The following is a 12,260-nucleotide window of genomic DNA, read 5'->3' on the forward strand; positions in this document are numbered from 1 at the left end:
AAGTTCCTTTTTACCTCTTGGAAATTGTAAGGCATCTCTGAGTGTACTGGTTATTCTGGAAAAAAAATGGTTTTAGGCACCAGGATTCCCTTTTTACTTTCAGACACTCAGTACCCCATATTTCTATTACTGTGTTTAAGTGTCTAGGATGAAAAAGAAACCAGTGAAACAAAGCAACAGATCAGCAAGAGTTGAATTTGTTCTAAAATTTGCATGTGGCATTGAGATACAGGACTTAAAAAAATCAAAAGAAACAAGCATTTATCTTTATTTTGAAACAATACATAATTTTAAAATAAAGTTTAAAAATTTCCGTGTAGTATTACTAATTCAAATGTTGTTGGAATGTGAAAATAACTAATTCTTTCCCTTTAAGATGTTTATATGATTTTTAGAAGTTATTTCCACTTTAATAACCTACAGTTTTAATAAACACTTGACACAGAATTTCTTTAAATAATATGTCTATGTATTAACATTCTCTCTTCTTTCAAGTATTTTTAAAAGATGGTTTAATTGATCCACTTTGTAAGACAATGTTTATACTACCTCTTTTTAGCGGTATTATAAACTGAATGCAATCTGTTTTTTAACATAATCCACAGCTGCTTCAAAATGTCCTTTCTGAGGCTCTAGCCCTTCTTTCAAAGGACTTTAATGAAAAATGTCTTTAATTAGTATTCATTTCAAGTACATTTTTTATTCATTTCATAAAAATCTGGTCTGAGTAGAGTTCTCATCATTGTAAATAACTGACTAAATACTCAAATCTTAAAAATTATACTGCAGAGCAGTAAGATAATTCATACGCCGTTCTTCCAGATTTCTGTTACTACTGCTTTTCAGCATATCTTTTTCTTTCTTATCTTGCTATCAAACTTAAAAGACTATATAACACACTGGAGAAGGTTATATTTGAACTGGAGAAGCTTAAATTTTGCCAGAGCTGAATGTTTTATGTAACACTAGTCTTGCAGAACACTGACGATGATAAATGCTGTGCAGTTAACTCCCTTTTATTGGGTCCTTTCTGTCCCAAGGACCTGAAGTACAATACAGAGCAGGGGGAGAAACTGCCTAAGAAATCTGTATTTTCTGCTTTTATTAGCTTTAGGTAGACACTCACTGACTTTTTTGTTGTACTTAAGCATGTACGTGCAACCTAAGAAGATGATAAGCGAAAGCAAGTTAATGGCTTCCCTGCCTGCCTGTTCTTTGCTCATCTATGGAGAGCTTTTGCCGAAAATCCAGTGTTCTCTATCTTTATTTGGACAGTGATGTATTATCTCTACCTACAGATGGAGAAACAGATAAAATGAGTAACATGAGCTGAAGTCACATAGTGAGCCAATGTCAGTTAGGCAAAAATGCCTTTACTCTTCAACTACTCTTTTACATCCGCGGTACTGCACTTCTAGAAAGTACTGACACAAAAAACTTTACTTCTATCCACGGGTCTCCAGCTAGGACACATGAAATGTGAACACTGCCAAGCACTAAGTCAGGGTGAAATTAATTTGAATAAGGCATTTCATTCCTCAGAGACCACCTGTGAACAGAAAGGAACTGCTTGTAGGACACATTTATTGACTACGTGCAATTTTGCCAATTGCATGGTTGGCATTAAAGTATCACCTTATTAAATGTAATAATTTATGATTTTCAGAGTATTCACCATTTAGATTCAATCTTTGTACAACATTGTTTTAGTAAGCTACCTTCTACGTGGTCACATTATAATGCAGTGAATGGTCCTGAAGCTTTGGTGTCCTCCATTTGTGTTGAGACTATCACCACATTTGAAGACCAAACACCAACATTGTCTGTTTTATGATTATATAGCCTAACTATTTGAGCTATTTTTTTCCTAACTCCAGTCCTGAGAAACTGTGTTATTTGAAATACAAAGTTTACGTTAGCTATGGTTATGGTTATGGTTAACAAGCATATCTCATCTCAGTTTTGGGGAGCTTCTGAAGTGCCGTGGACAAAGGAGGTAATGCTGCTTCACTGAGGTGGATGAAAGACCTGAAGGAACTGGAGAGCCAGGCAGTCTGTGTTTTTTTCTAACTGACTCTCAGCTCTGGCACAGTTGAATGTTTGCCACCATTTGGCGCTTCACTGGGTTTGGTAGGTCCACACAGGCCCCCAGTACCTTGGGCCACCCCTGAGTCCATGGCTGTGGCCATGGCGCTGCAGCACGGGGCTTCGGGCAGCAAGGGAGCAGCATGAAGGCTCCCCAGCCGACACCAAGAAACCACTGCCCAGCCAAGCTCTGCCGCCCAGAGGAGCAGCGTTTGCCACCCCCGTGCTCGGCCCCGCCTCAGGAGAAGGGTTTCTGCCATGAAGGTGCCACCCTTGACCCCGCAAGAGACCGAGCGGAGGGAGGCGCCAACGCCTCCTCTCCGGCCCGTGAGTGCCGGCACACCACGCCTCGGAGCCTCCCGCCTCGGAGCCTCCCTCGCGCCACCGCCCTCGGCCGCCTCCCGCCCTGCGCCTGCGCCGGCCGCGCCGCCATTACTCCCCGCGGCGGGCAGGCGGGCGGGCAGGCGGGCGGGCGGCGCCCATCGCTGTTTCCGAGCGGCGCGTTGCGGGCAGGCGGCGCTGGCGGGACTTAGGCGAAGCGTCGAGGGACGGATCGGCGGACGACGGACGGGGCGAGGGAGGGTGGCGTGGGGGTGACTTGGGCGGCTGCTGTGGTCGCGAGGGTGGCGCGGGAGGCGGCGGGCGGCGCGGCGTGGCGTGGCGTGGGCGGCCGCAGTGCGGACCTTGAGGAGAGAGAGGTGCGTGGCTGCTTCCTCCTACCTCCGCGGTGAGGGGCTGCTCTCGGTCCCGGGGCGGTGGTGGAGGCTCGCTGGTATCCCTGGGCTTTCTCTCTGTCAGGCTGGGCACCCCCGGGGTGACCCTTGAGGTGGGTAGTCTGAGGGAGGTCGTGCTCCTCTCCTAGTCGGGCCTTTGGGTGCTGGGCTAGCTGGCGTGCTCCTAAAAGTGCGCTGGTGCGAGTGGATTTTGTGGATTTTGTGGATTTTGTTGCTGTCTCTAGGCTCCTATGATGCCGCAGTTAAGGTCAGGGAAAGTGGTAACTGCCTGCGAGGTGAAGTCGGCTGACAGGATGGTCACCAGCCCAAGCACTCTGGGTGCAGGGGTAGGATGTGAGCCAGGGAAAAAGTTGGTAGTCAAGCAGAGTCGTCACCTGGCACCAAAGAGAAAACCTGAGCAGCCAGTATCTTCCTGCGTGCAACCTGCCATGCTCTTCAGTGTTTCTGGTGAGCAATGTGCTCCTCTTGTGCCCATGCAGAAGGAGCAAGGTGAGAGTAGCCAGAGACTCCCAGGTAAAAAATCGAACGGGATACAGTGCAGGAGGGCTGCCAGAAGCAACAAGGGTGTAGCTCTGCCAGTTTCAGACACTGCTGTATGCGAAGATTGGCAGGCAGCAACCATGGCTGCAGCAGCATCCTGGGAAGAGACTGTAAGGAGGGGGACAGGGCAAGGTCAACAGCTGTTTTTTTCAGGAATTACTTTGCAAAATAAATTTGAAGCAGGGACTGAAAGGAAAGAATGTAGCTCAGAAGGATTGAACCTCTCAGGTTTCCAGGAGAGTTCAGAGATCTCAGGAAAAAAAGGCAAATATTCCTTTATGGAAATAAAATCACAAATCCCATCCTTGGAAGAGGAAATTGAGAGCACAGAGAGACATGGCATTTCCTATTTGCCAGAACCAGAGGTGCTGCAACCCAGAAAGGGCACATGTAGTACTGAAATGAAAAGCATTGACTCCATACTGGAGATGCAAATCCCAGGTCTTAAGAATTTGGGGACTCAGGAATCCTTTTCTGAACCAAAACCTCAGGGAGAGGTAGATAAGCCAGAGAAGTTGGATGGGTGTTCTTTAATTGGATCAAGAAAGCCCGGGACACAGGAGAAAAGAAAGAGGTGCTTGAGCAAGAAGGGTCAGACACCTTTGATGAAACCAAAACTACAAGGTCCCAGAGGGAGGGGTAGATCTGCCTTGCTAGAACTGCACACACAGTGTCCAGAGTCCAGGAAGGGAGCTGTGAGTCTGAGGAAGAGGGACAGAAACGCACTGGTGTCATGGCGGCTACAGGGTCTAAGTGGCCAAGAACAGTCAACAGCCAGAGGAAATATGCACAAGCACTGCATGAAAGAAGAGCAGCAGAGCTCAAACCCTCAGAAGGGAGCGCACAGCTTGGGGGAAAGTGGTAAGCATTTGTGCCCCATTGTAAAAGTAGAGGTGCAGAATTTGGGCTCCCAGGACAAGGGGCTGATACTGCAAACCCCATTAAAAAGTGAATAAACGACACAGTTTTTCTTTTGCAGATATGTGGGACAAAGCATGGCAGCAGGAAAGAGTGGCATGTACCTTATCTCAAAGTGACTTTTAGTGTGTGGTTTCTAACTTGGCTCGAGAAGTGTAGAGATAAGAGCTAGGGTCTGCTTTACAGTATTGTGAATACAAGTCTTAGAAGAAAACAGTTTTTTAGGAAGAGAAAAGGCCTTTCTTGAAGGAGATAGGCACAGAGGAGAGGAGACCAGATACCCTTTTGGGGGGTGGGGGGAGGAAGGTACATTGGCAGCCACTGGTCCTGAGTAAGATTTTTGGTTTTTGCCCCCTCAAAAGCAGTCAGTTCATTTATGCATAGAAGGTCAGGCACAAGCAGGAAAGCAGGCAGTAGTTTCAGCAAAGCCAAAATAAAAGATAGTTCATCATTGAAGTGTATATTTAATTATTTTTGAATATGTGTCATGCTGTCTTGTTTTAGTGCTTGCCTTCATAGGATCTTGGTTTTTATTTTCAGAACTTTATGCGTTTTAGTTGCTATTCTCTGCAAAATCCTAAAAGATGTAGAGACAAAGACTGTATTTTGTTGTTTTAGGAGAGTGTTGTATCAAACTGGAACAGTTAAAAAAGGATTTTTAAAAGTCTCATTTTTCTCAGGACAGTTGTCTAAAAGACATTCCTTTTACTTTCAAAGTGGATACACTGAAATGACAAATGCTTGCTCTAGGTTATTTTTTATAAATATTATATCTAGAAACCATGTTCTGAAAAACTGAGGTGTTAAAATTGTATCTTACTTTAAAAACCAAGATCTAAAAAAAACCCCCCAACATTCTAGTAGTACATTCTTGAGTCTGTTCTCCAGATGAAATTTTCAGATGTACAGTATTTCTACATAATCTGTATTTGCTTTTAAATAAGTAGTACTTTTATAAAAATGTAAGTCCTGCTGTTTTTCAGGATCTTCTTGACCAGTTTGATGCATTTGGTTGGACTATATATCTGAATAAATTGCTATAATCCTATGAAAAAGCTTTCCTATTACAGAGAATCTGCTCTATAAACAAAAGATTTTAAGGCCAAGTGTGCAAACAGGATCTGCATTTTCTTGCCAGACTTGCTCTAATTTGGTTTCCACCTATGTTTTAAATATACAACTTTCAGTGTCCTTATGACACTTTAACATTCTGTTCATCTTCGCATTTGTTTCTGAAGACAAAACATTGCTACTGTAAGTCTGCTACTAGTGCTCATTAAAAAAGAAAAGGTAAAACTTTACAGAAATGTTTTAGCCTTATACATTGTCATGTTCTTTAGCCTTGAATGTTTTTTGTTCGCTTTATAAAATATTACAATAGGGGAGTCTTCTTCCCTTAGTGTATTCTTTAATGACACTTCTTTGTTTTTTAATCAGCAACGGAAAAATGGAAAGCAATTGAGCAAGACTCTGGTGCACTTCACAAGGCTGCGAAGAAGCTTAAGATAAATCGAAACAGATCAGAAGATTCCAAGGAAGAGGAACCTCACTACTCTAAATCTTCTACTTTAGGTGGGACTCAGAGCAAGAGCTTTCTATGTCATCCTGTAACAAAAAAGTCTGGTGTGCAGTATAAAAAAAGGAAACACAGAATTGATCAAATCAAATGCTTGCAAAGTTTTAGTGTGGCTGCAGCTGAAAAAGTGAGAAATGTATCTCCAAAATGTGATGCTGAACATTGCAGAAATGACCTAAACCATTGTAACAGCCTGCTCTGTGCAACAGAAAAGAATCCATTTGTGAGATTAGAGGCCTGTAGTTACATCAATACCTATGTGAAGTCTTCAGTTAGTGGAACTACCAGCAGTTATAAATTAAATGGATTCTTCCATGTAGCCCAGGATAAAAGAAAGCATGTTTTTCCTGGTGGTACTGTAGAACAGAGTGATATGGATTGCAGCATTAGCAGAATGCAAAATGAGAGATCACCCATAAAAGGTGATTTATTGTTTAATAAAGAAAAAACTCAAAATGGAGAAGGGTGTTTTTCATGCTGTCAGAGTGAAAACAGTAAGTGTGTAAGGGGAAAAAAGTGGAATAGTGGTAGAAAGCCTAGAAAAAAGATGAAAATCACTGAGAAATCGGCAGTGCAGAATATGTTCACAGGCATGGCTAATGAATGCAGTGGGTGTGAGTTACAAACAGAAGCGGCAGTTGTCATGTCAAGCTCCTTTGCAGTCTTAGGACTAAATGATAAAGAAATTACTCTGTCACCCTCATGTGATCATACATCAAATTTTCATATAGGAAAAAACAGTCATGAAGCAGAAAATGTATCAGCCTGGAGAAAAAACAGTACCAAATTGCTTCAATTTGAAGATGGCTTTAAGACGACATCTGAGCTCCCTGTAATAGCAAAAGGAGAAGATTCAAATAGTGTGGCACATCATTCTGCTGCCTCAGGTAGCCCAAGAGTGCTAGCTCAGATCCATGGTGATTTTAATTGCCACAAAAACAAGACAGATGAAAAATTGAACAAAGTTAATAAGAAATTGCAGCAGTTCACCTGTCAAAGAACAGTACCTATGACCGGTAAAAATGTTTGGCCTTTTGAATCTTGTGCCAGGACTTCTGAATGGGTTCATAAAAATCATGGGTCCATCTCAGAAGGAAAAAGAATTCTAAGGGTTGCCTTTGAGGAATCCTTGGATAAAAGCAGTGTTAAAGCTGTGGGAAACAGTGCTGTGCCTGGGAATTTGAGACAGTTGGATTTGCATATGTCATCAGCAGAAATTAACAAAGAATTTACACATAAAATTATAGATCTAAACACTGAATGTCTGGCTCCACTTGAAACAACAGAATCCTCTTCCATGGATATTTATGAGACTTTGAGAATGAGCAATGAAAATGAGGAATCACCAATTAATATGGATAGAAGTACCGTGGCTTTTAGCCATGATGATGTGCGAGAAGTTAAAGCAAACTTGAGTTTAACAACAACAAAAAAAGATAAAGGGGCTGTAACAAAAAGAAACCTGTCTGTGACAGTCCAGAATGGTACACCTACAGGTAACAGAAACAGAATAAACCTTAGTCGTAAAGTACCTGTAGTGAAACAGACGGTTTCTGATTTAAAGCCAATTAAAGTATTAAACACTGGAAACCTGACAAAATTCAAAATTCCTTTATGCAGAAACAAACCTGAATCCAGGAAATTAGAATCTGTCTGTTCATTTGAAAGAAAAACCTGTAGTCCACTCAGGCTTCTTAACAGCACTAGTGCTTCAAGAAGGCAGAAAACAGGTGAAGAAACTTTTTTTGTAAAGTCCGAGCAGCAGCCTCTTCCTGTCACAAGAGACACCACGTCTACAGCTTCCATGAGGGAAAAAGAGGCAGAGATCAACAGTAAGGACTTTCAGTGTGATGGCTCTCAAAACCTTTCAAACGAGATGTCTGCATTCCCTGAACATTTTTCTTTATATCCTTTTCTTGATGGACAATTAGAGTCATCTGTGCCTGATTTCAGCGGTACTGAATGTGTATTAAAATCTAATTTTCCTGATCGTTCTTGGAATGCAGTTGACCACCCTGTTGCATTAGAAATAAATGATGACAGCAAATCGAGAGGGAATCTTTCACAACACAAAAATCAAAATTTTCCAGATATTCTTGAAGCTTACAAAGAAGACATTCTTGTCATTGATGTGGTTCAGGATGACCCTGACCTTTTTGGAACCAGTAATGAAGAGAAGCTTGCACTTGCAGACTGTGAAAATTTTCCTGTGAAGGCATCCTATACTAGCATCTGCATTAAAGACAAAAAGCAGGATCTTAAGCCCGAGTATCCTGTTATCTCAGAAAATAGTGATTCAGTTAATGATAATGTTAGGTATGCATATCATTCTTTTTATTACAATAATCCTAAGTACTTTGTTTTTATCTGTATACTTTGGTTGTAGTGGTCAGGCTTCCTCACAGAATTTCACTAATTTCTGGGTTGATTTTAAGTGTCAAAATTTGGTTAGGGTGTGATACTATTCTGAAGGCACAAAAATGCATTTGTTCTTCATAAGAACTAGGTTAAAAACTGAATCAAAGGAAAATGTATTCCTAAAGAGTTGGTTTAGACTAAGTGAAATATGAAAGTATAAACAAAGCTAAGAGTAATATTCTTAATAAATAACTTAATTTTTAAAAATACCTGACTTGATTTGAGATAGCAGATATCCCATTGAAGGAAGTTTTTTAGTTGTACAGTGATATAATACTTAGAAATACCTTCTGCTTTATAGGTGTAGCTTATTCCTTTGCTGGATCTGTATGAGTAAATGGTGGTCTCTACAGTAGTATTCCATTCTGTCATTCTCTGTCCCTGCTTTTCTCCTGTCCCCTGGCAGATGAATAGTTTTCTAATCTGTAATTTGGCTAACACATTATAGATGTTTATGATCCTGCAACTTCATTCAGCAAGTTCCTGATGTAAATGATGAGGCATTAATGTTTTGTGGGTTTTGAGATGATAATGAAAGTCACAGAAGGGGGAAGAGAGGTTTAAAGCAGAAACAAACTTTTGTAAAAGAGGTAGTAGTCCTTAGTGGGATAGATGAATCCAGCAACTGTCTAGTCTGTTTCCTCTATAAGCTTTGCTACTCATGTTTGATAAATGAGTTTTAACATTAGATTTTTCATATTATGATAAAAAACATAATGCTTAGGTAGACATAGTACAAGATTTTCCTCCGAATATTAGGGATTTTTATTGGGGGGGTGCTTTAATTTTCTTCCTCTGCTCTTTCTGGGTGGCTTTACGTTATCCTTAATTTAAATAATGTTTTAATTATTTTCAACATTGTACCATCTGACAACTGCTTTTTTTTTGTTTTTACTCTTTGTTCTACTTATCCTTTCCCCTTCATTGAACCCATGTGCAAAAGAGGAAAGGAATCTTCTTTGAGGTGCTGAATGGTTTTTTTTAGACATGAGAATAGAAAACTTGCAGGTGTTAATAGACTAAAACTTTGGCGAAAACAACCCTCCGAAGAACAGGGCAAGTTTTCAGTGGGAGCATTCAACTTCTTAAGAAGCAGCTAGGCTGCATCATAGTAAATTTATTAGAATGAGGATTCATTTTTGTGTACAGAGTATATTGTATCTTATATACACTGTGTAACAGAATGAGTATTCACTGTATATTACCCCAGGGTAATAATGGCTGTTCAGAGATAGTTTCCAGCTGACTGTCCAGACAGCTGTTGCACAGAATGGAAGACCAGAGCTTCTGAGCCCTTTACACTCATGTGTTGGTTATGGTAGTAAAGTTTTCTATTTATATAAATACTAACTGAAAATTTTATTGGACCTTCTAAGTACTTAGTAGGGAGGACAAATATTCCCTTTAATAAGTAATGACATTGACTTAGAGTAGCATTATCACAACCCTTATACAGCTGAAAACTGAGCTTGTTTGAAGTCATATTTCAGCTTTCTTCCTGGTATCTGCTGAATTTGCTTGCCATCAGCTAAAGAAAATAAAAATGCATGGTTCTTATTTCTTAGAATTTCCCCTTAATTTGCTAAAGAAGCAGGCAAAATTGTCTGGTTTTGCTTTCTACCTTCCATAGTTTGATGCAAAGATCATTAGATGGTGACTAATCATAGCTGGTAAGGGTCAGAAACATATTAATGAACTGAATATGAGATTATTAAAAAAAGACAGTAGACCTTGCCACATTTTTATCAGGTAACTTGTGATATCACCAGGTAATTCCAGATAACGGCCAGTTCATACTGTCGTTTTTTCTTTTGTTACTATTTACCAGATACAACTGGGACTTCAACTTTGGCCAGTCAAAGAAAGTGATTATGCGGGTAGAGTTATGCCTCTACTACATATTTTAAAATAAAATACTGTTTCTGTTTCTTTAGAGGTATTTTAAACTATTGTCTGTTTTCTTGTTTGGCTTCTTATTTTATTCATACTCAGCTTTGCTTCATTGCAATATTAGTTTGTGATGCTGCTTCAATCTGTGTAGAACAGTGAGTCAAAACTCCACTATTGTAAACCATCTCTAACTTGTATAAATATTAGTTTATATGCAGGTTTTGTTTAACATTGGGTTAATGTTAGCCATACACTCTAGATGAATGTAGTGCAGGTGATTTTAGGTAGAAGAGCAGTGCAAGCACTTAGTGGCTGCACATGGTGCTTGTTGCTGAATGTTTTCTTTCACTGTATCAATACATAGCTTTTGTTATGATTTCCCTTCAGAGTAATAAGAGCAGGCAGATGATGATAGGAAGAATCTGGATCTTTGATAAAACTGTTTTAGTGCATGTACGCATGGGGATGGACTTCAGTACATCTTGTATGCTGATATTTTAGTCTGGTGTTGGTATAGAGCAGTAAACCATATTTCTGCTAGCAGCAAGTTAATTTTGAAAGTATAGCTGGGTTGTTAAAAAGCTTTTTAAAATGAGTGTTACTTACGAGTTTAATAGCATTTAAATTGTAATTGTAAAGGAAATGATCGGTGCCTTAATTTGTGGCGTTCTTCCAGCTACAAAAATCTGAGATCTAGCAGCCTGTCAAAATGACAGTTGCTATAATGGAGTAATACTTTTTGTTCAAGTTCCATTATGAAACTAAAGCACTGGAACTGTGTGAAGGATGTAGCAGGTTGATTCAGTAACTGACAAGTGGTCAGTGGCAACTATTAGCCACTGTGGATGTCTAACTGTTAGGGCAGATCCATTTTGCTTGAGCTTTGAATTTAAACACCAAGCTTTGTTTAGCCAATGACACTTTTCATCTTTGTCTGTGACCTTAGAAGATGGAGGGGTATTTTTAGTTATGAAAATTCAAGGATAATAATTTTTGGCTTCTAAATTTCAGATAATGAAAGCACATGTCCTTCAAAAGTAGAACATACTGGTCACAACAATGACTGAGGTCCAAAACCAAAATTCAAATCAGGCTTGTTTCTTAGTTTTTTAAAAGCAAACTAACAAAGCACCCAACAAACAGAGGCACCAGACATTGCTACTTAACTTTTCCTAACTAGTGTAATTGTGCTTGTGCATGTGCCCAGAACCGAAGTCTCTGAACAAGGAGGTGTAAGTAGGATAAGCAGATCCTGTCTCTTAATCCAGGAATATTCAAAAATATTCAAAAAAGGCTCCGTGTGCGTATGTCCTGAATGGTTTGATTCAGTTAGTGTGCTCTGACCTTTAGGATCAGTAGGACTGGTTATTACTCTGGTGGTGCCTTTTAAGAAGAGAAGAGTGAGTGCTGGTCACTTCCAGGCATTAGTTGCCAGTCATCAGGAAAGGACTGTGGACCTGCAGCCTGAATTGGGCAGTGAAACTCACATAGACCTCTGTTTGCCATTTTCTGTTGTCTACCCCTAAGTGACTCCCAACAGTGCAGGTGTTTGAATCAATCATCTGAGGTATTTCTTTCCTCTCAGTAGGGAATCTAGACACATAAACTCTAAGTGGCACCCAGTATTTCTTTTCATCCCAACAGACCTAGTAGGTTCAGTGGATACCTTTGAAAGCACATCAGCAACCACTCTGTTGCTCTTAAGAGACTTCTGCTTTTTACTGTTTTCCTTTCAAATGAAAGGCCTAAACTTGAATTCATTTTGCTTATGCAGAATAGCAACCTGAACGCTGTGGTTTGTGTAACTTGTGCTGTACAGAGACATTTGTTTAAACTTAATCAGGAGCAGCATGCGAGAGCATCCTACATTCTGACATGGTCTAGTATATCTCCCTTTCTAGATCTCAAAAATGTGTTGACTTCTGGTTCTGTCAGTGTTCCTGGATTTGTCAGGCTAGTGAGCAAATGACAGGTACTGTAATAAATATAGTTTTCTGTATGTGTTTTAGACACCTTCTTTACGAGAACTTAAAGTGCTTCTGTGACCATTTCGCACTACACAATTAGCAGAATCTGGTAAAGATTTAGAAGTGGCTTTT

The 12,260-nt window shown here is 40.2% G+C and overlaps 1 protein-coding gene across 1 annotated transcript in view; it reads left to right on the forward strand.

Moving 5' to 3' along the window:
• Positions 1-2,692: 2,692 nt before the first annotated feature.
• Positions 2,693-12,260, forward strand: part of TOPAZ1 (testis and ovary specific TOPAZ 1) — a 44,061-nt gene continuing 34,493 nt past the window's right edge. The window contains exons 1-2 of the mRNA XM_064444194.1: positions 2,693-4,220; positions 5,715-8,169. Coding sequence (XP_064300264.1) covers positions 3,050-4,220; positions 5,715-8,169 — 3,626 coding nt within the window. The 5' untranslated portion in view covers positions 2,693-3,049. The remainder of the gene's footprint in view (positions 4,221-5,714; positions 8,170-12,260) is intronic.

Source organism: Phalacrocorax carbo, chromosome 2 (genome assembly GCF_963921805.1).
Source record: "Phalacrocorax carbo chromosome 2, bPhaCar2.1, whole genome shotgun sequence".
Taxonomy (NCBI): domain Eukaryota; kingdom Metazoa; phylum Chordata; class Aves; order Suliformes; family Phalacrocoracidae; genus Phalacrocorax; species Phalacrocorax carbo.